Below are 27,093 nucleotides of genomic sequence, written 5' to 3' on the forward strand. Positions count from 1 at the left end.
CGGGGCGGGTTCCAGGCGGAGAGAACGATGGGTTAATGATGCTGCGCAACCGGGCTCGCGGATGGCGCGCAGCACCTGCAGCCGCCCCAGATGCCAGAAAGCACGCCCGCGCATGCGCATTTGCCATCGGCGCACCCGACGAAACGTGAACAGAAAATTCAAAATCCGGGCGGCTGAACGAGCGTTGGCCACGCGCTGCCCGCAAACGTCGGCGGCGTAGAGCAAAATGGAGATAACGTGATAAGACGCCATCGATGCCTATTTGCCGCTAAGCCTCAGCCAAGCGGCCTCCTCCGCTTGTTGCTCTGCCTGGCTGCCTGTGCTTTCTGCCTCGCCGCTGCCGACAAGGGACGCCTGCCGGCCGCCGCCCGCGTGAACAGACCGCCACTGCATCCTTCGGACTCGCCGCAACGCCGCGCAGGACGCCTGCTTGCGCCTAACCCGAAGCCAGCCCAGCTAGGCGTGGCATGCGCCTGCTGCGAGCGCTGCTAGATCGTGATCTCATGGCGCACACCAAGCTACGGGGCAAGACGAGGTCCAAGGCTGGGCGGCGGCTGGGCTGAATCCCCGCCGCAGCCGCATTAGGGGCTCGGCGGCAAAGCATGCGCGTCGACGTCACGCTGCTTTCGTATGTTTTTCTGGAGTCGTCGTAGTCATCGCTCGGCGCGGTTCCGCGGCTCTGTGGTGCCGGTCTTGGGCGGCTCGGGCCTCGATTGCGTCCACTGTAATAAAGCGCGCGCCTGCCCTGAACCCCGCCGCCGCCTCTTCGCGGGGCACCCGTCAACGGCTCGAGAGCGCTGGGGCTCGGGGCTCGGGGCGTCATGCAGGTTGGCATGTGCGTGCCACTCTTCGCATCCTGCGTAACACCACGGTAGCCCTTATCTGTCACCTATCAGCCTGGAAGCTGCCGTGAAACTCTGCTGTACAGAAGTTGCCTATCTCATCGCCAGCACTTGATTACTGTGAGAAATAGGAGACACGCGCCGATCTTAGCATTCCACACTTACAATGCCATTGTTGCGGGGGGAGACATAGCACTTGCTCAAATAGCCGGATTCGGACTGTTTTCATGCATCAAAGCTCGTTTGGCAACGTCCGTCCAGAAATGGCGGATTCTACTCCAGCGCTCGAATTAGACCAAAACACCTGTTCCACCCGCTTTTTGGGAATCAGCCCTTAGAGATGCAAGTTCAGAAGACCCGGCGCCGATTATGCCATTCAGTGTCCTGGCTTTCCGTGATTTCCATTTTGATGCTTCAGCCCCAAAGCCTCCTCTACTCGTCGTCTTCATCTTCGTCATCAACCACCCGTCTCCGCTTCCTGGAACTCGCCGCGACCACTTCATCATCGTCATCATCCTCATCTGCATGAGCCCTCTTCGGGCTGCCGTGCTTCCCTCCTCTGCGCTGCTGTGCCTCGAGGCGCTCGTCGATGTCTTCGTCATCTTCGAACGTCTCAGGCTCCTCGTCGCTGCCAGCCAAGAAATCGTCGTCTTCGTCGTACTCGTCCTCCCTGAAGCGAGAGCGAGGGCCGGCATCCTCCTCCTCATCGCTATATTCTTCACGCCTAGGGCGTCTTTGCTTGGCACCCCCACGGGCGCCGCGGTCGTCGTCGTCATATGCGCTTGACTGACCATAGCGAGAACCGCTGTATCCTGTAGACCGCCCGAATCCGCTGCGACCGTAACTCCGGTCATTCCTCATGCGTAGACGCTCCTTCTGACGCTCTTCCTGCTTGACATGACGCTCGCGCTCCCTCTCAGTTGCCTCCGCCTCTCTCTTCTTCTTCTCCGGATCTTCAGTCAAGCTGAAAATCGCTACAGAACCACCGGCACCAGAGCGTGCCTTGGCGGCAGTGGCGAGACTCTCTGTCAAGCGGTCTATAGAGTCATCGGTTGTGCTCGTGGAGGGCATAACAGACAGACCGGCGGTGACCTTGTTAGTGATGCGCACAAGTTGCTCGCGTGTGTTGGGCGTGCAGAGATAAGTGAAAGAATCCTTGCTCGGATCATACGGAATAGTTCCGCTCTTTCTCATATCCCGGTTCATTGTGGGTGTAGGCTTGGTGGGATTGACTTGCGGAGGAGCGAGAGGCTTCCCATCAAGCTCGCATTGCTGCGTGGGGTCGGAGCCAAGCTGCAGCGTAAGGGAGCCATCGGACCACCTCAGGATGCGGGCATTTGACTGAATCTTGGAGGGGTCGGAAGGAGAATGACGCCAACGAATAGTCGTCTGGGCGGTCTTGAAGGGCGAGAATGTCGACGTTGGCTCCTTCTTGCTGTGATGGTCCGTTGTGGGCGGCTGCCACTTCTCAAGGACGAATGTTTTGGGATCCACTGCGAGGAACCGCGGCATTTTCATAAGGTAGAGCTATTTCCGTGTCAGCAAGAAGCCCATGCTGGCATGAGGTCCGTACACACCTCGTTGTCGCTAGGCTCAGGAACTGCATGGCGCGGCAGCGATGCTTCGGCTATCTGGAGCTCCATGGCCTCGAACTCCTCCGCAGCCGCGCTCTTGACGCGGTCCTCGCGACCCACATCATCGCCGGAATCAAGCTCCTCATCGTCGAGTGTGCGCTCAGCCCTGCAAGAATTGTCAATTGGCGCCCAAGCAAAGTGCAGCAATCAATTCGACATACGGCGCCTGCTCAGCCTCATCCTCATCCCCACCATCGCCAAAAAGATCATCTTCGTCGTCCAGCGGCGGCTCGTCGTCATTGAGCTCCTCGTCACTCGCCGCGGCCCCAGCACCGGAGGTGGTGCGTCTTCCGGTGACGACGTCTTCATCGTCATCGTCGTTTTGATCGGCAGGAGGCGAGGTGGACGCGGCAGTGGCGGCGGCGGGTTCAGTGTCGTCGCCGAACATGTCGGCCATGTTGTTCTCGGAATCGGACGCCATGGCTGCTGTTGCAAGGTGTGCGATTGACGGACGGCAGGCGGACGCGGAGGCGCAACGACGGGTTGGCAGCGGTGCCGGGTGAGCGGCGGCGTGCGCGGGCGGGTGGCGGAGGAGGGGAGGCGGATGGGCTTTGTCTTTGTGGTGAGCTGCAGCTGGCTTCACGCTGAGCGCAACACGGGCGCGTCCCGTCGCCGCTCGGCGGAGGCCCGCGGCGGCGCGGAGAAATAAGCGACCGGCGGCATGTTCCCCTTTCAGGAGGGGCGCAACTGAAACCGCCCGGCCACGGTAGGGAGAGGTTCAGACATCTACACTCCTCCCGCCCGCCCCTCGCTCTCCGTCTCTTCTGCCACCTCGCTCTCCGGCTTGCCGCCATCCTCCGCCGCCGCCCCATTCGCCTGCCGGAAACTGCGTGAATTGCAGACATGGCGTCGTTCTTCTCCAGCGTGTAAGTTGCAACAAGCTTAGCATTCCTCGTGGCCTTAGATGCCTCTGCATACCTCTCCTTGCCCCCGCCCGCCCCGCGCATGGCTCTGTCTAGCCGCCCAGCCTGATAATTTCCCCCGATCGTCTCCCGCACGTGGCTATCATTTGCTCTTTGTTCTTATTTCTCCACCCGCTGCACACCGCCCACACGTGATTCCTCCCCGCGTCTCTGCTTGCCTCCTACCGTCTTGCCTGCTGCCATTCCCTCCCTTTGCTTCTCATCCGTACCTGCGCTGCGCATGAGCCTCTCCATTCCATGCCAGACCCCCACCTCATCCAATAGTCAAAGCGTCCAGAACGCCACCACTAACTCAATTGCTCGACAGGCGCCAAGGCTTTGGCGGACGATCCAACAAGAACAGCAATAACCAACCGCCGCCGCAAGCCAAGGGCAGCGCGTCACCCACCATGTCTTACCAGAACTCGCCCCAGCAGTATCCCAGCCAGCCGCAGCAGATGACTCACTCGCCCGCAATGGCTCCTGCCGCTCCCAACGAGAGCGCTCCAATCGAGGCCGACCGTTCGCAGTCGCCTCAGAACAGGAAGCCTCCGTACTTCTTCCGCGAGGAGTACTCCAACCTCATCGTCAAGGGCAACTTCATGACTCTGGCTGCCCGGCCGAAGATGGTCGACGAGGGCGAGTGGCTTGCTCACCAAGGTTCGTGGCCCTTGGCTCTCCACCTTGCTCTACCCGTCCTTACCACCCGCAGTTGTCGAGCAATACCGTCTTCTGGATGGCATGATCCAGATCATCAAGACTCTCGATGAGCGGACGGGTCGTCCAATCTGCAACCCGGACACCTGCCCCACCATGTCTGCAGCCGGGTAAGTTCACCTGAAATTTGCCACCTTGATTAGACGAGCAACAAGTTATGCTAAGTAGCGGCGATGACAGCCACACCTACACCTGGCTGGACAACAACAAGAAGCCCATCAAGATCCCCGCCTACCAGTACATCCAGCTCGTTCAGAAGTGGATCGTGGGCAAGATTGGCGACCAGAACCTCTTCCCTGTCGACACGACGACACCATCTCAGCCTTCCAGCACCTCCGCCGCCACCTATGCCTCGGGAGGTCTGAACACCCCCGGTTCTAACAGCCCCATTGCTGCTGGCCCGACTTCTCTGAACGCTCCGCTTTCCCAACTTTCCGGCGACGAGTGGATGGGCAAGCCTGCTGGTTTCCCCAAGCACTTCAAGGACGACATCAAGTCGATCTACCGCCAAATGATGCGCTGCTACGCTCACTTGTACCATGGCCACTGGCTCGACCCGTTCTGGAACCTCAACGCTTACAAGGAGCTCAACACGTGCTTCATCCATTTCATCAACGTTGGTCAGCAGTACGACCTGCTCAGCGACAAGGAGATGGAGCCCATGATGCCGCTCATTCAGCTGTGGCTGTCCAAGGGTCTCCTGCCGGAAAAGCAGGCTGATGGAACTCTAGCACCTTCCGGTAACCCGCCACCGGCCTCGCAGCCGCAGGAGGGTCAGCCTGCTGCGGCTTAAATCGGGGATGAAAAGGATACGACGAAACGACGTGAGGAGGAATGCTGGGAGACGAAGGAATATTTTTCATTTTCAACTGGTTGATAGAGCGACAGTTTCTTTTCCGCGGCCGCAAGCGCTTTCCTCTCGAAGAAAGTAAAAAGCCACATATCCACGCACGCGCAAAGGGAAGATGACAAAGCATTTGGCGAGCTTAAGGGAAAAGGAATGGGATGGGTAACTTGAACGGAAGGACGAACTTAGGCTTTTTTTTTTCTTTTTTTTTCCTGCACTTACACTTGATTTTCGTGGCCATCACTGGTGCATGCTCTGGGCGTTTTCTACATTATTGCTTGCTTGCAAAAGCGCGGAAATTCGCTTGAACGATATCGATGCGGCCACTCTCCATCCCGGTTTGCCATCTTACCTGCGCTCATTTCCGGATTGTCGGTTTTGCTATTGCAGCGAAGTCGAGATGAGAATCACAGCATATGGTAGCTTGATTGCTCAGTCAAGCACGTTGATGATAAATAACATACACGATTTGTAGGCAGCCATGGATGCCGCTACGTGATCCACTTTTCCCCAGTCGAAACCGGATGTTGGTATGACTGATATTTGTTGGAGTACAGTCAACGACGAGGAAAGGTGCCACTTAAAAGGCCGGTCTTTCGACGCCTATGCTGGCTGAACATGATGATTCATGAAGCACTCGGACTTCACTTCTCTTCCTCTGCTTACTTAGTCGTGACCCACTTGGTTTTCGTCACGTTTTCGCTATGTGACCAAGACGGTGTCGATTATTATCGTCGCTAAAAGATGCCCTTCATCATCTGTGTGAAGTGCTGGACACCACAATCACCATCCACACCACAAGGGTCAGTCCTACCGGCGTTCCCAATGGGAGCAGTGTGAATGGGAGTGAGTATCTCCACAGCAGACCGAGTTTCACGTTTCACCTTCTTTTTGTCCAGAGCCAGGAAAGAGTCGCTTGATCCATGTAAAAGTGATGGTGAAGCAGGATGATCGATTAGTGGAGGCTGCTGGTGGTGCTTTATATACCACCACCTGGTAGCAAACTACGCTAGTCCTAATCTATCTATAAAGCAAACAACCCGCTGTAGCCTCATGGATGAGGGAGGCCTGCCGGGCCTGCCAGGCCTGCCGGGCCTGCCGATATAAAAGCTTGCCCAGAGTTCAATGCAGTGTCGTATCTGACACCAGGTCACAAGTCTCAGAGAAGTTGGAGGCTCAGGAGTAACCGAAGCGTCTGGAGGGGCTAGCCAGCCAGGCAACAGACATCTGATATCGCCAGTAGTACCCGTCGTCTTCCGAGATTGCCATTTTTTGATGTAGTCTCTCATATGTTGGCCAATCCTTTGCGTATTATGTCGAAGAAACATTCGCGCGGCCTCGAGGGTTTCGACAGAGACAAAGAAATAGAGCTGTAAGCACAGAAGCGGAACAACAAAAGAGCGTACATAATAATTATTTCCCCCAACAGACCGGGCACACCACTATTGAAGAATGCAGTCAGTAGTCCCTCCCTCCACCTCCAATGACTCGCCTCTAGCAAAGAGGCCCGCAAAACTGGAGAGTACGATCCCAAACTCAGTTGAGATACCAATCACATATGCACCCACGCACGACGAGCGTCAATGTACATGCCACGAACTTTGCATTCATCGTATCATTCATACCTCAGAGGCTCCGCCCCCGCCACACCGTCCCCCTCAAACGGCAGGGCGATTTCCCCCACCCACCGCCAAAGCGAGCGAGCGAGCGAGCCACCGTCTACCATCCCGACCAACGAAACGAAACCCCAACCGACCAGGTATCTCACTGCCTCGCTTGGACGTTTTCAAGTTAACAAACAAAATCGTGGTCATTAGATATCCGCTCGCTCTTTGTTTTTTTCCTCTTCTAGTCCACATGATACAGACAGGAAAAAAGGAAGAAACCTCTTCTTTTATCCTCCCTCCACCCATAAAAAGGATTTTCCCGGCAATTCTTTTTCTTCTAATTTGCCCAGAAGCTTTTTTTTTTTCCTTCTTCCCTTCCTTGGCCAGTCGCCAACGCCAAAGCCCAATGCTGCAAAAAGCAAAGTCCGCTTCTTCCCCCCCATAATCGCCCTGCTTCATTTTCTCCTTCCCGTGAAAAAAACCAGCCGCACTGCGACAGTCGATTGCGGCGACCCTCTCTCTCCCACTCTCCCATGGTCGTGATGATAAATCTTCCTTTTTCTCCCCTTACGACGACTCGCCGGGCAGCAAGTTGCTCTTGACGGCGAACATCTTGGCCGAGACGCCGGCGGTGAAGCCGTCGACCTGGCGGCTGTACTGCTCGACCTGGCGGCTGTTGAGCAGGGTCTCGAGGCGGCTGGGCTCCTGGGGGAGCTTGAAGAGGCGCTGCCACTCGTCCTCGGGCAGGGGGGGCTGCTTTGCGGCGGCGCGGGCCGAGTTCTCGGCCTTGCGCTTCTGCTGCCAGGCGGTGATCTTGGCCTGCTCGCGGCCCATGGAGCGCTGGTAGTACTGGTAGTTGTTGAGCTCCGTGTGGTGGCTCTCGATGCTGTCGAGCAGCAGGTCGCACGTCTTCTCCAGGAACGGGTCGATGGACAGGTCGAGCGCGTCGTAGTTGGGGCACAGCGGCGGCTGCGGCTTGTTGCGCGCGTCGCTGCCGTCCGTGTGCTGCAGCGCCGCCAGGTGCGACGGGAACGCCAGCTCGCCCTTGGCCGGCGGCGCGGGCAGCTGGTGCAGCAGCGAGGTGAGGAGGTGCGAGTTGTGGACCATGAGGGGCAGCTCGACGAGGATGTCGTGGTAGCGGAGGCCGCTCTTCTGGAGGCTGGGAGGGAGTCAGCGGTGTGGGCGAGTTAAGATGGAGAGTTTGGGTCAGGTTGAGCTCTCCAAAGACGATGAGGAGTGTGGAGCATACCTCTCAGTGGTGAACTTGCCCTCCTTGTAGGCCTGCATGAACTGGGGCGACAGGCGGAAGGCGCGCAGGCTGAGGGTGCCCTGGGAGCTGCGGCTGACGTCGTGGACGAGGGCGATGGTGCGCTCGTTCAGCTCCTTCTGGTAGAAGAACTGGTTCTCGATGGTGTTGAGGTTGACGAAGTTGCCCATGTTGGTGCTGGTGTACCAGCCGACGTTCTGGGCGTCGACGTTGACCTCGCGCAGGAACTTGATCATCTCGTTCTGGTAGACGGCGTTGGCCTTGGCGCGCGGGGCGGCGGCGGCAGCGCTCTGCGTGTTGTCGTGAGTGCCGTCAACGGGGGCGTCGACGTTCGGGAACGGGAAGCAGTTGGTGACCTGCAGGGTGCCGTCGACGTCCATGCCGACGATGGAGCCGGTTGCGGTGGTGGGGAAGGCCTGGGAGCAGTGCTTGACGATCTTCATGAGCACAAGGGCTTCGACTTGCACCGCGTGGAGCGGCGAATCCTTGAGAAGGTCGGCCATGGTGTCTGGGGATTGTGGGTTGCCGGTGTCGCGGTGATGGTGGTGTCGCGCGTCGGCGGCCCGTGGGGCAGAAATTCGTTGTTAGGTCCAGCACGCCGCCGCAAGCTCGCTTACCGGCTCTTGGCGCCGACGACAACAAATCACTACTTTGTCTCCGAAATGGAATGGAACAAAGCTAAAAGCCTCCTTATAATGAGTTGGGCTGCAGTCCCAGAGTCTGAGCCTGCTTAAGATTAATTCCGCAGGCATCAAGGCATTCCGGCTCCTACTTCAAGGAATCACATGGAAGATGGACTATCCTCGCCGCAGATACAATTCCTTTTTGATATCATGGAATAAGACTCGTCCCGAACACCGCCCTATGCTGCCATCCAAATCTCCGAACGCCAAATGTCTACAAATCGCTTCAGCGCTTCAACCCATGCGAGCCTGCGCGACGTACCGCGCAAAGCTCATGTCATCACCCTCCGCCCTCTCATGGTCCTCCTTTAGCGCCTTCTGGTACCTGCCCTGCAAGCCCTCGTCATCACCGTCACTCTCCTCGAAGTCGTCCGAGTCGGCAGCCGGCCCGTCCTCATCCTCATCTTCATCTTCGAGATCGCTGACCGTCTCCGGCTCCTCCTTCCTCTTTCCTTTGCTCTTGGATTTGCTGGGCGTCTTGTTCGAGGCGCCACCAACATTCATATCCCTCATGAGCTTGTCGAGCTCCTTCTCACGCCTCTCCTCCTTCTCTTTGACGCGCTCTTCCCGCCTCTTCTCCAGCTCGGGCTTGTAATCCCGCTCAAACTCGGCCGCCTTCTCCGTCACTGCCTCGAAGAACTCGTCTATACCCGCACCCGTCATCGAGCTCACGCCGACAACGCTCAGATGCCGGTAAAACTCCTCCAGCATCAAACTCATGCTGTTCAGCAAGCTGCCCATGTACCCGCTGCCCCCGCCAATCGGGCCCTCGCCTCCCTCCATGCCCCCAAAGCCGCCGCCATTCTCCTCCTCCCGCAGCGCCGCCTGGAAAGCCTCGAAGTCCGTCATCCACTCCTTGACGAACTCGGCGTCCTTGACGTCAGTCTTGTTCATGACCAGGATCATCGGGAGCTTGGTCTTGTAGAGGATGCTGCAGGCGTACAGCATGTTGCTCATGAAGGTGCTGGTCGATGCCGTGCGGGGCGTGTCGATGACGTACGCGATCACGGTGGGGAAGCTGGATGCCAGCGAGCCCAGCAGGATGTCGCCGCTGGCGCTCCACACGAAGACCTCGATCTGGCCGGGCGTGTCGACGAGGATGTTCTTGATCGGCCTGTGCTGCGGCTGCGGCGGCGGCGCGGCCTCCCCGTCGGCGGGCGGCGGAGGGGGCGCGGTGCGCTTCTCGAGCAGGGCGAGGATCTGGTCGATCTTGGTGGCGAAGAGGTTGAGCGAGGTGATGATGCCGCCGTTGGGGCCGAGGTTGTACTGCTTCATGACCTCGCGGTAGTTGACCGAGTCGCGGATGTCGATGTTGCTGTCGAAGGGCACGTTGCGCACCGCGGGGTCCAGGTTGATGACATAGGGCGGCTCCTTCTTCGCGTGCAGGTGCGCGTTGATGCGCTGCATGAAGGTCGTCTTGCCGCTGCCGGCCATGCCGACGCAGACGATGGAGACGGGCGCTCCGGACGGGCTGGTCGCCATTGTGGTGCGCGCCGAGTGTCTTGGGTTGTTGCCACGGGGAGATGTGCTTTGCGCGCGGTGCGGAGGTGTGGCAGCGCAGTTGATTTGCGTGGTTTGATCTGCGGAAGATTCGGTGGTGGTGGGGGAGCTACGTCAGAAAAGTTTCGGCGGAGGTGCGAGGTCCCATCATTCGCGCCCGCCGACGAGACCCTGCCAACTCCGCCGACGCGCTCTGCATCACGACAACCCCGCCCCTCTGTTTCCAAAATGGGCCTCGAAGACTTCGAGCGCGAGCTCGCCGAGAACAAGTCCCGCGAGGATTCCCAAAAACGTCGCCACCGCAGCCGCAGCAGAGACCGGGATCATCACCGTTCCAAGGTACCGCGAGCTCTCCCCCGAGCTTCAATCCGTTGCACATGTGCTGATTCTGGAGCAGGATAGCGAGCGCAAACACCACCACCGACACCATCACTCCTCGAGGCATCACGGCTCCCACGACAAGGATGAGGACCATGAATCGCGCCATCGACACAAGCGCTCGCGTCGGGATGACGACGACCACCGCTCCTCCCGCCGCCATAAAGACGACGACCGCGACGACGAACATCGCTCATCAAGGCGCAGACATCATGACCGCAAGCGCTCGAGGTCACCTCGTGCCGACGACGATGAAGACGCGTACCTTGAGAAGGGTACCATGGATGCACCGCCTACAGAGGACATCGTCGACCAGCGACTGGCCGATGCGCAGGCGGCGGATCTGAAGCGCGACTCCTGGATGGAGGCACCCTCGGCAATGGACGTGGACTACGTGCAGAGGAGGAAGGAGCCAGAGCCGGACAGGTCAAAGGCGACAAAGAAAGACTACGAGCTGATGATCCACGACAAGGAGTTGAATCATCACTTGAGAGACCTCCAAGAAGGCAAGGAAGACACGAGTGCTGTTGAAGAGCCGGCACAGCACGAGGTTCGCTATACCTTTGGGGACAATGGCTCTCAATGGCGGATGACGAAGCTCAAGAACGTCTACCGTGAGGCTAAAGAGAGCGGTCGGCCGGTCGATGACGTTGCCATGGAAAGATACGGTAGTCTTCGGGATTTCGATGATGCCCGAGAGGAAGAAACCGAGCTTGAACGCCGTGCCATGTACGGCAAAGACTATGTCGGAAAAGAAAAGCCGGGCGGGGAGCTCTATCAGGAGAGAAAGATGAAGGCCGGCGTCCGCAGAGATTCGATACCGAGTGCAGATGAGGTACCGGAGCTTCCGCAAGGCCAGGTCATGCAGGAAAAGCCTCCTCCAGCGAGGACTGCTGCGCTGGATGCGACCTCGCTTAATAGACTGCGGGCGAAGATGATGAAGGCCAAATTGAGAGGAGGCCCGGAGGCAGACAAGCTTGAGGCAGAATACAATGCTGCCATGGCTGGTGCTGCAAACCGCAAGGAGCCCGAGGTCGTGGTGTTGGGTGCGATGGAGAACAGGATGCTTGCAAGCCGCAAGGGCGAGGTTAATGAGATCGACAACAAGAGAGGTAGAGAACGGGGTTTGGTGGTGGAGAATGAGGATATGAGCATCGAGGACATGGTCAGACAAGAGCGGAGGACAAGAGGCCAGCAAGGCGGAGAAGGCTATCGCTTGGCTGAGACCATCGCAAAGGACGCCAAATTTGACGATGACCTGGATTACATGGATGAGAATGCTAGCAAGTTGGCCAAGCACGTCCAAAAATCCAACGTCAACCTCAGGAACACGGCCATCGGCGACTTCCAAAAGATGAACCGCATTCTGGACAGCTGCCCCCTCTGCCACCACGAAGACACAAATACGCCTCCGGTTGCGCCCATCGTGTCTTTGGGAACTCGCGTCTATCTCACTCTCCCCACCGAGCCCGAGGTTAGCGAAGGAGGAGCTTGTATTATTCCCATCCAGCACCGCATCAACTTGCTCGAGTGTGACGACGACGAGTGGGAAGAGATCAGAGTAAGCCGCCAACATGCCCCACCCCCATATCCACTGTTACTAACGTTTTTACCTCGCTCAGAACTTCATGAAATGCCTCATCCGCATGTACCACGACCAAGGCCGCGACGTCGTCTTCTACGAAAACGCGGCATCGCCGCACCGCAAGCGCCACGCCTCGCTCAACGCCGTCCCCATCCCGTACGACCTCGGCGAGACGGCGCCGGCCTTCTTCCGCGAGGCCATCCTCTCGGCCGACGAGGAGTGGACCCAGCACAAGAAACTCATCGACACGGCCAAGAAGTCTCGCGAAGGCATGGGCCGCATGGCGTTCCGCCGCAGCATCGCGAAGGAGATGCCGTACTTCCACGTCTGGTTCGAGCTCGACGGCGGCATGGGCCACATCGTCGAAGATGCGAACAGGTGGCCGAAGGGGGATCTGTTCGCGCGGGAGACGCTGGGGGGTATGTTGGATGTCGGGCCGCAGGTTATCAAGAGGCAGGGGAGGTGGCATCGGAATGATAGGAGGGTGGAGGGCTTCAGGAAGGCATGGAAGAAGTTTGATTGGACGAGGGTGTTGACGGAGGAGCAGTAGGAAGAAGCGAATGTAAAAAATACTGGGGAGGAGGTCCGGCGTTGGTGATTATCATACCCAAAATTGAGGTGTTTATGAGCTGAGAATAGTCGGCTCGTTGCAAAGATGCCCACAAGGATGATACATGTCGCTAGACAGGTGATTATAGGCCTTTGGATGGGAAATCTCGGAGCGTGCGTCGAGGCCTGTGAACTTTGAAGCTGCTCGTCTTGCGTCAGTAGACCCAGTCCCTCGTCAACACTTAAAAGCCGACGAGCGTCCTCGCCGTACCACGTACATCCACCAATCGACAACGGTGGCAACGCATCCAACATGTGCGCGGAGTCACACTGGCGGCTCGTCGCTCTTGCCCACGCAACAGGAAAACTGGTGTGCGGTTTCCATTTACCACACTTGAGGAACGCTCAACGAAGTTGCTACAACGCATTGCAGATGCACCTCACCATCATCGCGGGAAGCTGAGAATCAGCAAAGGAGGTTTGTGGTGAGACTCATCAATGACTTAAAATCCATTTCGAAAGAAAAGTCGGCAGTGGCGCCTGCATTGGGACCTTCCAAGGGGAGTGGAACTTGTTGGTCTGGGAAGGTTGACCAAGGTTATCTATGGCTTGCTTGATCGGTGGCGAATGCTATCGACCTGAGTCTTATAATTGAGGTTTATGGGACGTCTTATGGGAGCATACTGCTGGTATGCGCATGCAGACTCGAACCTTCCACACCGGGTCCTATCCGGTGTTGGACAAGGGTCCTCGGCCTCTCTCATTCATATCAAATGAAGGAGTTGAAAGTTGGAGCAACAAGGAAGGCGCACCTACTCTCTTAGTCTGGTAGCGCGGTTGCCTGTCTTGACCCTAGATATCTAGCCCTCTTCCTCCATCCACCTTCCAAACAAAACACCCCACTCCAGTCTGTTTCTCAACTTCACCTCTACACCACAGCCTTCCAGCTCTTCCGCCAACTCGCGGTAGTTGCAGGCTTTCCGTCACACACCAAACTAACCCATCACGTCATTCAAACCATCCCAATGACCTCTTGGAACAGTACAATCTCCATCCGCCAATGCCTACAAAGGCTGGGCCTCGCCACTCAGGATGAGCTGTATACGCACATCCTCTCACAGCCCACCTTCCTCGCAGCCTGGGCCGAATTCCGCGACGACTTCCTCTGGGGCCCGGTAACCGGCAGCCTCAGCGGACACGTCTTCCTCAAGACAGTCGTGCCCGCCACCTTGCGCGAAGTTGCCCACCCGACGGATTTCTATGTCCGCCGCTCTGGACCCCCCAACGACAACATCAGCGAGACTATGGTAGACAAAACCCGCTTCAATCTTTCTGACCATTACGTCCGCTTGCTACTGCTCGTCATTCCCGCTCTCGTCGCGTCGGAACATGGCATCTTCCACGGACACATGGACACAGACGTCGGCCGCTGGGCGTGCGTCGAAGCGCTGGGTTATTTGGTTCATGTGCTGCGCAGCCAATATCGGCCAAATAACACGGGCCAGCTAGCGCGCTGGCTTCAGAAGTATACGGCACCGTCGCGGCACGAGGAGAGAGCCAGGAAATTTGATAATCCGCGGTACAACTCGATCAGGGCGCAGACCGAGGGCGTTTCCGTACAGGGAGGGGGAGAAGCCTCCGTGGGAGCAGCGCACCACCAGCCAGCCGCACGCCAGCAACAGCCCCCCAACACCCAGCAGTCCCCGTCCACACCACCCAGCACCAGCAAGTCATCCGCCACCCCAGCCGCCACCACCACCATCATGGCCGCCTCCCGGCGCCACCTCAAGCGCAGCCGCAGCCGCAGCCCCCCCTCACTACACGACATCCCCCCGGCCGCCGCGCCCGCCGCCAAGTCCGCCCGAACGGCGGCAGCGGCGGCGGCGGCGACTATCCCCAAAAGAGAAGAAGAACCAGGGGAGGAGGAGAGCAAGAAGAGGAGGACGCCGCCGCCGCCGCGCATCCTCATCTTGTTGGAGCAGGTGCGGGTTGCGCGGAGGGCGTATGGGAGGGCGGAAGAGGCGTGGGTGCGGGCCCGGGCCCGGGCCGCGGTGGATGATGCGGGGGTGAGAGCGGGCGGGAGTGGTGGTGGTGGTGGTGGTGGTGGTGGTGGTGGTGGTGGTGGTAGCGGTGCTTTGGAGGAGGCGTCGAGGATGGTGGCGGCGGAGATGATGGAGACTTGGAAGGGGAGGTGCGAGAGGGTGTTGAAGGAGTTGCGGGAGGTGGTGGACGTGGCGGTGGGTGGGGAGGGTGGTGACGTGGAGGAGGATGTTTGGGTGGGGTTGGAGGAGGTTAAACGGGAGTCGGAGTGAGTGAGTGAGAGTGAGTGAGTGAGAGCGGTGGGTGGGGGTTTCGTGGGTGGTTGGATTTGGGATCAGGACGGGACGGGAAATGTGAGGGTTCGATACTTGCGATCTCAAGGCTGGGTATTATGGGTTGAGATCTCCTTTGGAGTTTCCGGTTAGATGGGCTGCTCTCGTGACTCTCACTTTTGGTCTTGGCTTTTTGCGTGGTGGGTTGGCTATATATGGGCCGTCTTTTCGAATGCAATGTCTTTTCTGACAACAAACATATCCGAACTGTTGCTCAACATGAATTAGTTGTTAAAGGAGCAGACACTGTCCTCTGGTCGGGTCTAATGTCACTCTCACCCTTTGAAGTTGGGATTTTTGCATCGAACAAGTTAACAGTCTGCTTCAGTCTAATTAATTAATACCTAGCGTCGATGATGAAGATGATGCAATGAGTGTGATGATGCAGTTCAGCAGGGTTAAGACGGTGCGGAGCATGAATGTCGTGCTTAATTGATGAGAATCCTCATCAGATTGTCTGAGTATACTCAGAGGACTTGCGTGAGGAGGGATCGCGGCTCTCGGCGCATCTCCAGTCATCGATTCAATCTTCCGGTCTGGTCGCGAGAGTAGAGGAGCTTCCAGTGCGTCGCTTCCAGTGTGTCGAAGCTTATTGTCGTTCCAAAGGTAGAGGTGCTCCACAAAGGTAGAGGTGCTCCACAAAGGCTTTTATATTGATTTTCGGAAGTTCAGTTCCCTGAATATGCGTCACGTGGAGCCCGGAATGGACCTGAGCATGTTGATGGAAGGGGAGAGGTCCAGTAGCGGGGCAGGCGGGGCTACGTGATAAGCAGCTTATCGATAACAACCCAGTCCAAACTTATTTTCTATCCGCGTCCTCCAATGCGCACTCTCCGCCCCAGCTTCTCGCAACCCATTCGCCGCAGAGATGAAACCGTCCGAAGAAGCGGAAGCGCTGGCCACTCCGGGCTACTGGGACGAGCGCTATGCGAAGTCGGACGGCGAGCATCCCACGCACGAGTGGTTCAAGTCGTACGACGCCCTGGAGCCCTTCTTTAAGAAGCACCTTTTCGACTCCCGCGCCAGCCCGGACAAGAACCCTCGCATCCTGCACCTCGGCTCTGGCGACAGCGTACGCCCGCATGCTTCAGCCGCTGGCCTGATCCCTCCAAACTAACGTGACCCTTTGCCTTCGCAGACGATTCCGCATGACCTCGCCGTCCGCGGATACAACAACCAGCTCTGCGTCGATTTCTCCACCGTCGTGGTCGAGCTCATGTCGGCCAGGCACGGACAAGACAAGGGTATTGAATGGAGGTGGGCGGATGTGCGGGACATGAAGGACATCCCCGACGGCTCCGTCGACGTGGCTTTCGACAAGGGCACCCTGGACGCCATGATTTTCGGGAGTCCGTGGGATCCGCCGGACACGGTCAAGGAGAATACGGCCAGATATATCAACGAGGTTCGCACGTTTGTCGAGCTTGTGCCTTGTGTGGCTTGGCTGATGTGCTTCCAAGGTCTTCCGCGTGCTCAAGCCCGATGGCGTCTTCCTTTACATCACCTTCAGACAGCCCCATTTTATCAAACCTATACTGAATCGCGACGCCATTTGGGACCTCGATATGGAGTATCTCTCGGATGACAAGAGCTCATTCGACTACCACGCCTTTATCTTGAGGAAACAGAAGCTAGACGAAAACACTCAATAATTACTGGAGAAATAGGTGGAAGAAAGCAGCCCGTTCGCGAAATCGTATTGACGGAGTTCGTGGATATACAACTAAGTGGGGGAGAAGGGGTTGTTTCCTTCCGTGCTTGTGAAAGTCGGCGGGTTGGTGTTGCGCGTCACCTCCCCCGACAGACTAACTTCGCTGGATCTCCTACCATGTAAAGCCCGGGTGAGCGCCTCACCCCTCCCAAAAACGGCATGCGTTGAGACCATGTCCACTCAAGCTGGAAGTGGCTGTGCTTCTGCTGCTCTTTCCCTACATTCAGGTCGACGTGGCTCCGCGCTGGACCCTTTCTCTACCCATCACTTCGTCTACTCATCTCGCACACTCACCGGCGACTTACAACAAAGCTTCCATAGCATTCTTTGGCCACACTCTCTCTAAAGACCGACGGACGACCCCTCAAGTTGTCGCTCGCCACCATGCTCAGCAAGATGCCCACCTCACCGCCCAAGCGCCGCATACTCAAGCCGCGCTCCCGCAAACCAGCAGCACCACAACCAAACCACGAACCGCCTCAACCGCCGCCGCCGCAGCCACCTTTCCCCCCGCCCCAGTCCCCTCCCCCGCAATTCCAACTAACCCGTCGCCAAGTCTTCCAGCGGCCCATCTACCCACCTCCCCACTTCCCCCCGGAGCGACAACACGCGCCCCTCACTCCTCCCCCCTTCTTCCCTCCCACCACCGCCTGCAGCCTCCTCCAACGGCAGCGCTTCGTCTCGCACTCGGGCCACCCCGGCATCAGCATCTGGCGCGGCCCTTCGCCCACCATCCGGCCCCTCCTCTCCTTCCAGGTCTACGTCACCTTCGACACTTCAACCCACACGCCCGCCCAGCTCGCCGCCCTCGCCGACGCGCTCTGGGCCGAATGCACAAACGCCTACGATGACGACATTTCCCTTCTGCGCCTCGACATCGTTCTCTTCGGGATCGTCGTGCCGATGTCGATGCGCAACGACGCTTGCCGGAGGCACTACATGGCGACGGCGGATGTCGCCGCGGAGAAGGAGCGGGGGGACCTGTCGTCGTCGTCGTTGCATCTGCATCATCATCACCACCCGTTCACGAGACCCATCCCGGCGTGTCGCCACGCCGGCGCCGTCTACAAGGGGTTCCTCATCGTCGTGCCCGAGGCCGCGTGGCGCGAGAACGGGGGGCTCGGGCTGCTGTTTTTCGATCCGGTCCCGGAGCCGGAGCCGGAGCCCCCGGGGGCGCCGGTGGGGTGGGCGGGAGGAGGTGGCGGCGAAGGCGGCGCGTGGCGGCGACAGCAGCAGCAACAGCAGCAGCAGCAGCAGCAGCAGGAAGCGGACTCGGTTGGCGCAGAGTATAATGAGGAGGAGAAAGATGATGATGATGATGACGGCACGGTCTTTGTCTACCCGACCCGGCCGACGTATGCGATTGGGTGCAATCTTTGGACGTGGCATTTGGACGCCGTCTGGCGGTCGATGGGCGTCGTGGAGGCGTGGGGGAGGGCGTATTATGGGGAGTTGGAGAGGGAGGGGCGGGGAGGGGAGGGGAACAGAGCAGAGTAGCTGAGGGTGGTGTAGAGGAGTGTGGGCTTGAGGGTGCGGTGCGTGGTGGGGAGGAGGAGGAGGGGGGAGATGAGGAGAGTCGTGGGGTGGGGGATGGTGGTGGTGGAGGGGATGGTTGATGGGGCTGAGCTGTTGGCTTGGATTGGCCTTCGGATAGTCTATGTGGGCACTTTTCGGGAGTTTTACTGGTGCGGTGTTGGCGTTGTAAAGCATTGGTTGCGGGCAGGGTGGGTGTCGAGCGCGCGCGTGGGTGGGAGGTGGGTGGTGGAAGGCGTGGTTTGGAAGCTCAACCGGACTTTGGAGGCGGATGAAGGGAGGGCTTTGGTGGTCCCCTGGACACTTTAAATGAGACTGGCTGTGGTTTGTTCTCCCTCTTCTTCGTTGTCGTCTTCGAAGTGATTTTGGTTCTGGGTCTGGATGGGGGGTGGCGGGATCGTTGGGTATGTAATTGGCAGTAATGACGTTGGCGGCAACGCCAGGTGTAACGTTGTCTCATTGGTATCGTAACGGCTTCGAAGGCAGGCATGAGAAGTTGAAGAAAAGCAACAGGATACCTACCCATGTTTGCTTGAAACATATGAAAATACTTCAACTCCTGAGCCCGACCCCAGATTGACATATGCTGCTGTCGAAACCACGTACTCGTGAGTGGAACCCGAAGCATGTGCTTCATGCATCAGCCGAGCGTTGCATCACACGATGAAGGTTAGCAGGATCGCTGTAAGCCGCAATGGAAGTTTCTCTCTATATAATTCCGGCCTCGTATCGTTTCGAGGGTCGTTGAAGGAGCGGATGAGTGGTACTTAACCGAAACAAAATCGACAGGTACTGGCTTCCGTCCGCGTACATATTTAAACACATACTCTTCGCTGGCCCCAACTGCTCCGTAAGCGATGATACCGTTCAGCATCAAGATATGCGTATGCTCATCAAAACCAACTTTCCCTGATTACACGCAGCTTCTGCTTCTCCCTGCATGGACGGCCGCTGCGAATCTGTCCTAAGACAAAAGCCACCTCTCCACGGGCCAAAGCCAGTGTCTTGTGTGCTAGTTTTCATAATGAAACGGCCTCAACTTGACCTCAGATCCCAGAAAGGATCTCTGACAATTAGTCTCAAAGACGCTGCTTTGGTGTTTGGAGTACTCCTATCCATGATCCAAACAGTGTGTTCCCGTGCACTATACGTCGCCATGCCCCCAGCTTGCAGTCCCTAGTCACAGGATAAGGAAAGCACGCGTGGGATCTCCCCTTCATATTGATGGCTTGCCAACCTACTTAAGGCCTCGCTGCAGCACTCATTCGTCTTCCAACAGCGATCCCAAGGCCGAAGTAGAATATACTTGATGGCATATACTTGACCATCATACTCTCAGCTGTGGAAAAGGGCAAAAATGCTTACATCGTACTGTCTCCGTCGCAGTTCGCTCGCCATCTCAGGTGTTTGTGTCCCCATAAATGTAATTTATGACCGCATCTCCATCAGATATGCTTGTCGCGCTTCTTCGTCATCATCGTTTTGTGCTGACGATCATCAGCCTGATCCTTCGCGCAGCATCAAAGTCTGGGCCCGGTAAGGTTTTTAGGGAAAGGCATTTCTGCCGGGCAACCAAAGAACCCGAGTGTCCTGTTGATTGCTTGCATTTGAGACCGGGAGCCCAGTAGTTCGAACTTCCACCAATCTTGCTTGCTGAGGCTGGAGCTTTTGATACCACAGTTAATCCAACGTCTTCGCCCGTTCTTAAATAGTGGCTCACAAACCCAGAATAGACGCTTTGGCCAGTATTAGACTCGCACGGGGACATTATTGTGCTCACGGGACTCGTTCGCGAGGGAGACCAATGGTTACGCATGCTTTGAATACCCAGCCTCCAATATCTGATGCCTACTTTCTCTCTCACAAATGAATTGACTTTGCAGATCACGGCTTCCTCTCACTGCTTTCGCGAGCAGAGCGGCACGCATGTATCTTTGCAACCGGGTAATTTCATGGGCGGAACACCAGTATCAAATGCAATTGCGGCTCATCATTCCACTTCGTTGCTGCTCTTCATCAAGCAGATCGATCCCAGCAACCACACAGGCATGCTCCCAAGTGAACACGATGACTGAGAAATGAAGCGAACCCGGCCAACGGAAGACGAGTGAGGTATTTCGGCTTCCTTTGGTAGAGTCCGGAAGCACTGACGTCTCAGTGCCACCACCCATACACTTCAGCAAAACCCACCAACTTCGCAAGAAGAACCGCTCTCTAAATACCCACCCATCCAACCACTGCACCTGCCAGCCACACGCACAGACCGCGCAGCACCAACAGTCACCAGACTCCTCCCTTCTGCTCCCCGAAATCCCACTCCGACAGACAGACACTTAAAAGCCAACCCACATACCATCCACACCAACACCGCAACAACGGCAGAAAGAGACCTGTAGAATATGCAATGGATTACAACGTTACTTTCGCGGTCTTCTGTTCGAGGGCAACCAAGGCATTGCCTGCTTTGTGCGATGTTCGACTTGACCCTACAGCGCAGCGATTCCTACTCTCGCTCTTCGCCCTTCGGTCTCCTCCTGACTCCCCTCCCTCCTCCACAATCCACGCAGCAAGCCACTTTTGCAGATCCGCTGCAATTTGCCTTGATGCTGCTGGACCACCCAGCATCACACCATCACCACCACCATCATCATCATCATTGTCATCATCAACATCAACCCACAATGCCGTTCCCCCCATCACCATCAACCATCGATAATTGCCGAGACGCACCAACAACGCCGACGACCAGCCGCCAGCATATGAAAAAAGAGCGAGAGAGATGACAGGAGGAGGAGGGGGAGGACACACGCGCCAGACAGTGACATTGACTGGTTGTGATGGAATACTCCCACAGAACGAAGCTGTCGGTCCAACGTTCAAGAAGAATCACCAGGAAAGGAAGACCAACTATCCTTTTATAATAATCAAAGCCGTTCGCTGCACGCGTGCTGATCAGCGCATCCTTGGCACATATCCATATAATGCCCACCCACGTGGGGGGGCGGGCGGCGGGGGCGCCCTGCCGCTTGTGCGTGTGTGCGTGTACGTGTGCGTATTCAGTTCACATGCTCGTGCTCATGCCCCACGGCGGAGGGGAGGAAGAAGAAGAAGAAGATGCATAATAATGATAACCACAACCCCTCTCAGCAGCTTTGGAAAAGGGAGGGAGTAAAAAAAAACCCCCCTCCCCCTCCGCCACCATCGACGAAGAGAAGAAGAAGAATGTATGCAGTACGCAAAAAACAAAAAAAATTGAAAAGCAAGAACAGCGCACTCACTCACTCAACTCACTCATCCATCCCCGCCAAAACTGCTCGCCCTCACCCTCCTCCCGGCGTCCACAACCCCCATCGACATCTGCAACCCCGCCGCGGACCCCTTCCTGCCTCCTCCTCCACCCCCATTCGCCACCATCTGCCCGCCAACAGCACCGCCGCCTCCTCCTCCACCTTTTTGATGCTGCAGCAGCTGCTGCTGCCCCCCATGGCCGCCGCCGCCGCCCCCGTGCTGTTGCGGTTGCTGCGCTTGCGCCTGCGAGTTCCCCACCGCGACCACCGGGCCGTGGCCCTGGACGACATCCATCGGCTTCCTTCTGCGGACGAGCTGGTAACCGCGATCGAGCTCGACCTCGATCGCGCAGCGGACCTTGAGCGCGCCGACGGCGGGCCACACGCTGCGCTCGCCGCGCAGGATCCAGTACTCCAAACTCTCCCTCGTCGGGTACTCGAGCAGGCGCCAAAAGTCGCGCGGCGTCAGCTCCGGCACGAGCGTCAGGCTGGCCCCGGGCACGTTCTCGTCCAGCAGGAACCGGCGGATGCCCGGCGGCAGCAGCCCCACGCTGTCGAGCTGGTTGAGCCGGTGCTGCACCTCGAGCACCACGAGCCGCAGGATGGGCATGCTGAACCGCCACTTGCCGTCCTGCCGCGGGTTGGGGTGGTGCAGGTCCGACCGCAGGAACGGCGCGATGTACGGCCGCGCCTGCGACACGATGAAGTGGTTGACGTTGAACAGCTCCGCGATGCGGTGCAGCGGCGACTCGCGGTCGTTGGGCGACTGCGAGTACTGCGCGTGCGTCCACGGCCGGAAGGTGGCTTCTTGGGCCGATGCCCATGGGACCACGCGTCCGGTTTCGTCCTTGCAGAGGAGCACGACTGGGTGCGCGGCGGTCGAAGAGGAGGCGTTGGAGGCGATGGCGGCGGACCAGATGAGCTGTGCCGACAGTGAGCGAACAGTTCGTTTGGAGGAGACAGTGAGAGCAGAAACTTACGACATTGGGGGCGGTGAGGTAGTTGAGCAGGTTCGGCACGCCGCCGCTGGTCGTCGACACGGTGATGTTCAGCACCCTCTTCGTCTTCGCGTACGCCTCGTCGAACGTCATGTCCCCGACGTTCGTCCTAACGCACTCCTCCAGCGCCCTCGCATCCAAAAGGTACCCCTCGCGCACCAACCGGATCAGGCGTCGCAGCAGCGTCGCCCCCCACCAGCTGCCCTCCTGCAGATACGTCTCCCAAACCTCCTGCTTCTCGCGATCTCCTATCTTATTCCTCGCGAACGCCGTCACGTCGATGCCGTCGCCGGTCAGGAACTCCAACACCTCGTCCTCGGTGTGCACGCACACCAACGCTGCGATCAGCGCGCCCGTCGCCGTGCCCGCAATGATACGCGGCAACAAACCACGCAGGTGTAGCGCTTTGACAACACCCAGGTGGCAAAGTCCGAAGATGGCGCCGCCCTGCAGGACCAGGGCGCTGCGGCCGAACGCCTGGCGCGTGTCGTGCAGCACGTCGAGCTTGGCCTGGTTGGTCAGGCCGAAGTCGTGGTTGCTGGTGCCCGGCGTCGTCGGGTAGGTGGTGACGTATTCAATGGCCAGGGCGACCTGCGTGATGTAGTCCTCGATCAGCAGCTTCGTGCCCGCGTACGCCCGGTTGAACAGCCGCGGTGCCGTGATGTTGCCCAGGTTGCGCACCAGCCCCGACCGCAGCAGGTTCACCAATCCTAGGATATCATCCTCCTCGCGCGCCTCGATGATGGCCTGCAGCCGTTCGTAGATCAGACGGTAGTCGTAGTATTTGCTGGTGGGGTTCTGGCGCCTGGACGGAAGATGCACGTCAGCTGGCTTGAACGGTGGAGGAATGGGACAGAGCAATACCATAGATCGTATCCGAGAACTTCGTCCAGCTGGTATGCGGAAGCCTCCCATTCTTCGAAGATGCGTGCGTCGGCGAGGGTCTCGAGCAGGGCATCGCGCGGCGACTTCGCCCGCCACCAGGCGTACAGACGCTTCACGACATTAGCCATGCCCAGCGAGGCCGGCGGAGTATCGTAGTTCACAAAAGCAACAGTTCAGGCGAGGCCGTTGGGAAGGGCGGGCGGGTAGACTTGAATGACGACGCACCAGCTGCCAGAAGAAAGCGACCTCAAGAAAGACGCGAAAAATGGCCTTGAGGAGGTGGAAGAAGGTGGTTGGCGGTTGGTTCGCCGAGGGCTGCGGCGGGTGCTGGTGGTGGTGGTGCTTCTGGTGCGACTGCGACATGGCCAACAAGCTGAGGTTCGGCTTATTTGCTGGGCGATTAGCGCATGATTGCTCGGGGTCCGGACGTTCTGTGCATGCCTCAGGCCGTGCTAGGATCGGGCGAAGCGCTGAGACATCGGCTGAATGAACACGTTGTGGGGTGTGATAGCACGGGCAGCCCGAGGTGAAAGTGGTGAGAGCTGCGTTCAACCGTCGTCACTTTCACATGCCAGACGCTTGGCCAGACGCCGTGAAGCTTGGGCCACCGCGTCAGGAGGCTGGATCAACGTATCGCCGCCGCGCGCCTTGCACACTGCCGCATCGGGGAACGCAGTCCCGGTTTGCCCAAAGAGGCAATCGAGTGAACAGACGTTCGACGGTGCCCCGGCTCTGCCGCCTGCGCCGCCCCGCAGCCCCTGCTATGCCCATCTCAGCCAGAATCAGCGACACGCGCACCTCTAGGCCATGCCAACTGACTGGACAGCATCCATTACCTATAACGGCAGGCAGCCATTACTCGCGCATTAGAATAGTTCCCTCAGTATCCTCGCCAGCTCGTCGTCATGCCCAAACACAGCGTTCACAATCTCCGCCCCGGCCTGCGGCCCTCCCTCGCCGCCACTGGCCGACATGAGATATCCATTCTGCGGCGCGAACCCCGTGCTCGCCGCGAACCCGCCCGCCGCCTCGAACAAGCTCGTCAGGTCGTTGGCCATCCCATTCGGACTCTCGCTGGCGCTGCCACCGCCGTTTCCAGCGGCACCAGAAGCACTTTGTCTCTGCCCACCATTCGTCGCTCTGCTGCCGCCGTTGTTCCCGAAAAGGAAGTTCTCGTCCACCGGGTGTCCGGCCAGGCCGGCCATGGCCACGGCCGCCGACGAGTGCGGGTCGGCTGCGTCGACAGCTGCGTGGCTGACCCCGCGCAGGTTGAGGCCAAGCTTTGGTCCCACCTCCTTGAGCACCTTAATGGTTCGCCAAAGCCGCTTGCTGACATATGAGTTCGCCGACAGCCCGCGCACCAGGTCGAGAGCCATGTAGAATTCATCTCTGCAGCATTCGCTGAACTGGGCCGGCGCGTGCGACACGGCAAGCAGAAGAACGGCCAGAGCTGAAATGAGGAAGTAGTTGAACATGACTTGATGGCTGCGGTAAATGTCCGTCGTCTGGTTGGTGTGGGTCAGCACGTTGATTGTGTCTTTTGCAACGTCGACCACCGTCTGCGCCGCCGTAATGTCCTCCAGGATGGATGATGTCGTGTGCAGAACAGGGCGGTAGATGAGAATGCGCATCTGATTGGCCCGAAGGTACAGCAGAATGCGGAAACGATGTATGCTGCGCGTTACCGGCTGCTGGTCCTGAGGATTGCTAGAAGACGGATGTATGTACTTTAGAGCCGGCGGGATGGATCGATGCCATTGTATGATCTGGTAGTCGAGAAATCCAATCTCCTCCTTGCTTATTGGTGCATTGTCGCTATGCGCTACCGATTTCCACACGCGGGATCCAATGTTGCTGTACGTGACCATGCAATTGAGGTAGGGCGTAGCATCGTCCTGACACTGGTTAGATAATCGCCTCACATGGCCCGCAATGACTCGACTAACCGGCTTCGGCACGTTGGGGTCAATGTCCGTGTCCTCAAAGGCAAACGGCATGCCCGTGCCGAATGACCATCTTCGATCAAGCACGTACACAGACCAGAATAACCGAATCGCTGCGGCGCGCTCGTCTTCCTCGATGAAGATTGTGCTGTACGTTTCACGGCGATGGAGACCAAGCTCCATGCACAGGCGTGCTGCCAGGCCGATGATGCGCCAAGCCGTGTCCTCTTCATCTCGGTGGAAATGATACATGCCCTAGGCAAATTAGAGGCAATCGATCCAGAACGCCGAGGGCGACTTACGGTCAAAGTCAGCATCTTAATCCCCCGAACATTGACTGGAGCCAGCAGAACGGCCTCGATGTTGGCGCGGATGCTCTGGAACATGGCGGTTCCCAGCTCGCTCTTTCCGCTCCCTTCCAGGATCAGCGCAGTCCCTAGCACGAGTTTCAAGATGATTGTTTGATCGTCACTGATGGAGTCGGCGCCGGGAAATGATACTTCGACCAGGCGTGTCCTATGCGCCGCCTCCATAAAGGTGTATAGCAGAGTCGCGTGCCGGATGGTGGCCTCGATATCCAACACCGGATACATCAACCCCATTTCCTCGTGCCAAACGTGACACAGCCTAATAGCCTCGTCCTTGTTGATGGCCCACATGGGGTCTTTTGTGGTATGCAACACTGGCTTATTCGTATGTTGGCTGGGAGGCGGAGCCAGCGGCGCTAGGCGGGGACTATCGAGCGGGGTGGCGTCCTGGGTGAAGGCACCCTCGTCGGCATTCTCGTCGGTGGCGGTTATGCCTATCGACTGCAGATTGGCTTTCGCGACGCCAAGATTGAAGGCATTGCTGGTGGGCCCGTGGAAACGAGGGTGTTTGGGTTGCTGCGGTTGTTGCTGCGGTTGCTTGTTGGCACGGCCGTTGTTGGGCGGACCCTGGGCTGAGGCCTGCGAGATGGACACGGAGCGCGCATATTGGTTGTCGGGGAAGGGCGAGGCGGTAGAGCCGAGGACACTGGCATCGACGTGGTTGCGCAGGCTGTTTAGGTTGTTGAAGAGGGTGTCGACTTGGTCCTGCAGGGCCTGGATGTGCGCGTCCATGCGCTTGAACTCGCTGGGGACGGCGGATCAGCAGGGTGCAGAAGGGAGGGCAGACGAGCGGAAGGACGGACTCGGAGTCTTTGAAGTTGTTGCAGCAGTTGGGGGCGTAGGCACACTCGAGCTGCAGGTTTCCGCAGCGCTGGCACGGCGTCTGGCCATTGCACTTGATCTTGCGGCTGGCGGCTGGTCAGCATCTTGCGGCGGAGTCGAGCGGGAGTCGGTACCGTTTGCATTCGTTGCAGGCGATGGAGATGTAGCGGTTGCGCTTGGCCCGCTGCTGGGTGGGATGGGCGTCAGAGCCGTCGGGATTCTTCCGCTTGCTGCCGGACGGGGCGTCGGGCGTGCTACCGTCGCGATTGGGGCTCGCGCTGGGGGCGCCGTTGGTGCTCATGCTGGGGCGCTGGTCGAGGGCACTTCTGGGGTTGCGCGCCTCAACGGGCGTGTGCTCGTCGGCGGATTGAGCGTGGCTGCTGCGTCAAGCGTCGATCTCGGCGTGGGGAAGGAAGCGGAGGCGCTCCGCCCTCGATGCCCTTTCCTCATCCGAGGCCTCAGCGCTCCGCCTGCGCCAATCAGCGATGGCCCAAATTCAATCGGCATCAGCATCACCTATGCACCACGAGGACCCGTTTCGCTACCAGATGAGGAGACTTATTGCCCTCTCCAACTTCATACTGACATTCAGATTTGCATTCTCGACAACATCTAACAAACTGCCGTCTCAGTCTTGAACTCTTTGGAGTAGCCGCGAGCACC

General features: G+C 58.3%; 10 protein-coding genes across 10 annotated transcripts; 5 read left to right on the plus strand and 5 right to left on the minus strand.

Annotated features, from left to right (window-relative positions):
• Positions 1 to 1,274: 1,274 nt before the first annotated feature.
• LEO1 (Paf1 complex component) lies at positions 1,275 to 2,897 on the minus strand (the record flags this gene model as incomplete). Its single annotated transcript, XM_066776371.1, has 3 exons — positions 1,275 to 2,369; positions 2,420 to 2,582; positions 2,638 to 2,897. The coding sequence occupies 3 exons, from the start codon at positions 2,895 to 2,897 to the stop codon at positions 1,275 to 1,277; spliced, it is 1,518 nt and encodes a 505-aa protein (XP_066634252.1).
• A 957-nt stretch (positions 2,898 to 3,854) lies between these two features.
• Positions 3,855 to 4,888, plus strand: SLS55_004920 (uncharacterized protein; the record flags this gene model as incomplete). Its single annotated transcript, XM_066776372.1, has 3 exons — positions 3,855 to 4,038; positions 4,091 to 4,205; positions 4,264 to 4,888. 3 exons carry the CDS (start codon positions 3,855 to 3,857, stop codon positions 4,886 to 4,888), a joined length of 924 nt encoding a protein of 307 aa, XP_066634253.1.
• Positions 4,889 to 7,116: 2,228 nt separating this feature from the next.
• On the minus strand, positions 7,117 to 8,319 carry SLS55_004921 (uncharacterized protein; the record flags this gene model as incomplete). The annotated part of the gene is made up of 2 exons (XM_066776373.1): positions 7,117 to 7,708; positions 7,799 to 8,319. The coding sequence occupies 2 exons, from the start codon at positions 8,317 to 8,319 to the stop codon at positions 7,117 to 7,119; spliced, it is 1,113 nt and encodes a 370-aa protein (XP_066634254.1).
• Positions 8,320 to 8,733: 414 nt separating this feature from the next.
• SLS55_004922 (uncharacterized protein) lies at positions 8,734 to 9,981 on the minus strand (the record flags this gene model as incomplete). Its single annotated transcript, XM_066776374.1, has 1 exon — positions 8,734 to 9,981. The coding sequence occupies one exon, from the start codon at positions 9,979 to 9,981 to the stop codon at positions 8,734 to 8,736; it is 1,248 nt and encodes a 415-aa protein (XP_066634255.1).
• A 246-nt stretch (positions 9,982 to 10,227) lies between these two features.
• cwf19 (Pre-mRNA-splicing factor cwf19) lies at positions 10,228 to 12,512 on the plus strand (the record flags this gene model as incomplete). The annotated part of the gene is made up of 3 exons (XM_066776375.1): positions 10,228 to 10,268; positions 10,585 to 11,938; positions 12,000 to 12,512. The coding sequence occupies 3 exons, from the start codon at positions 10,228 to 10,230 to the stop codon at positions 12,510 to 12,512; spliced, it is 1,908 nt and encodes a 635-aa protein (XP_066634256.1).
• Positions 12,513 to 13,536: 1,024 nt separating this feature from the next.
• Positions 13,537 to 14,081, plus strand: SLS55_004924 (uncharacterized protein; the record flags this gene model as incomplete). Its single annotated transcript, XM_066776376.1, has 2 exons — positions 13,537 to 13,946; positions 14,021 to 14,081. The coding sequence occupies 2 exons, from the start codon at positions 13,537 to 13,539 to the stop codon at positions 14,079 to 14,081; spliced, it is 471 nt and encodes a 156-aa protein (XP_066634257.1).
• Positions 14,082 to 15,751: 1,670 nt separating this feature from the next.
• Positions 15,752 to 16,535, plus strand: SLS55_004925 (uncharacterized protein; the record flags this gene model as incomplete). The annotated part of the gene is made up of 3 exons (XM_066776377.1): positions 15,752 to 15,955; positions 16,022 to 16,288; positions 16,344 to 16,535. 3 exons carry the CDS (start codon positions 15,752 to 15,754, stop codon positions 16,533 to 16,535), a joined length of 663 nt encoding a protein of 220 aa, XP_066634258.1.
• Positions 16,536 to 16,978: 443 nt separating this feature from the next.
• SLS55_004926 (uncharacterized protein) lies at positions 16,979 to 18,091 on the plus strand (the record flags this gene model as incomplete). The annotated part of the gene is made up of 2 exons (XM_066776378.1): positions 16,979 to 17,112; positions 17,251 to 18,091. 2 exons carry the CDS (start codon positions 16,979 to 16,981, stop codon positions 18,089 to 18,091), a joined length of 975 nt encoding a protein of 324 aa, XP_066634259.1.
• A 3,327-nt stretch (positions 18,092 to 21,418) lies between these two features.
• Positions 21,419 to 23,425, minus strand: TGL3 (triacylglycerol lipase; the record flags this gene model as incomplete). The annotated part of the gene is made up of 3 exons (XM_066776379.1): positions 21,419 to 22,336; positions 22,395 to 23,217; positions 23,277 to 23,425. The coding sequence occupies 3 exons, from the start codon at positions 23,423 to 23,425 to the stop codon at positions 21,419 to 21,421; spliced, it is 1,890 nt and encodes a 629-aa protein (XP_066634260.1).
• A 738-nt stretch (positions 23,426 to 24,163) lies between these two features.
• On the minus strand, positions 24,164 to 26,731 carry SLS55_004928 (uncharacterized protein; the record flags this gene model as incomplete). Its single annotated transcript, XM_066776380.1, has 4 exons — positions 24,164 to 25,495; positions 25,543 to 26,353; positions 26,412 to 26,516; positions 26,565 to 26,731. 4 exons carry the CDS (start codon positions 26,729 to 26,731, stop codon positions 24,164 to 24,166), a joined length of 2,415 nt encoding a protein of 804 aa, XP_066634261.1.
• Between the last annotated feature and the right edge of the window lie 362 nt (positions 26,732 to 27,093).

This window comes from Diplodia seriata (assembly GCF_021436955.1).
Source record: "Diplodia seriata strain FDS-637 chromosome Unknown scaffold_4, whole genome shotgun sequence".
Classification (NCBI taxonomy): Eukaryota; Fungi; Ascomycota; class Dothideomycetes; order Botryosphaeriales; family Botryosphaeriaceae; genus Diplodia; species Diplodia seriata.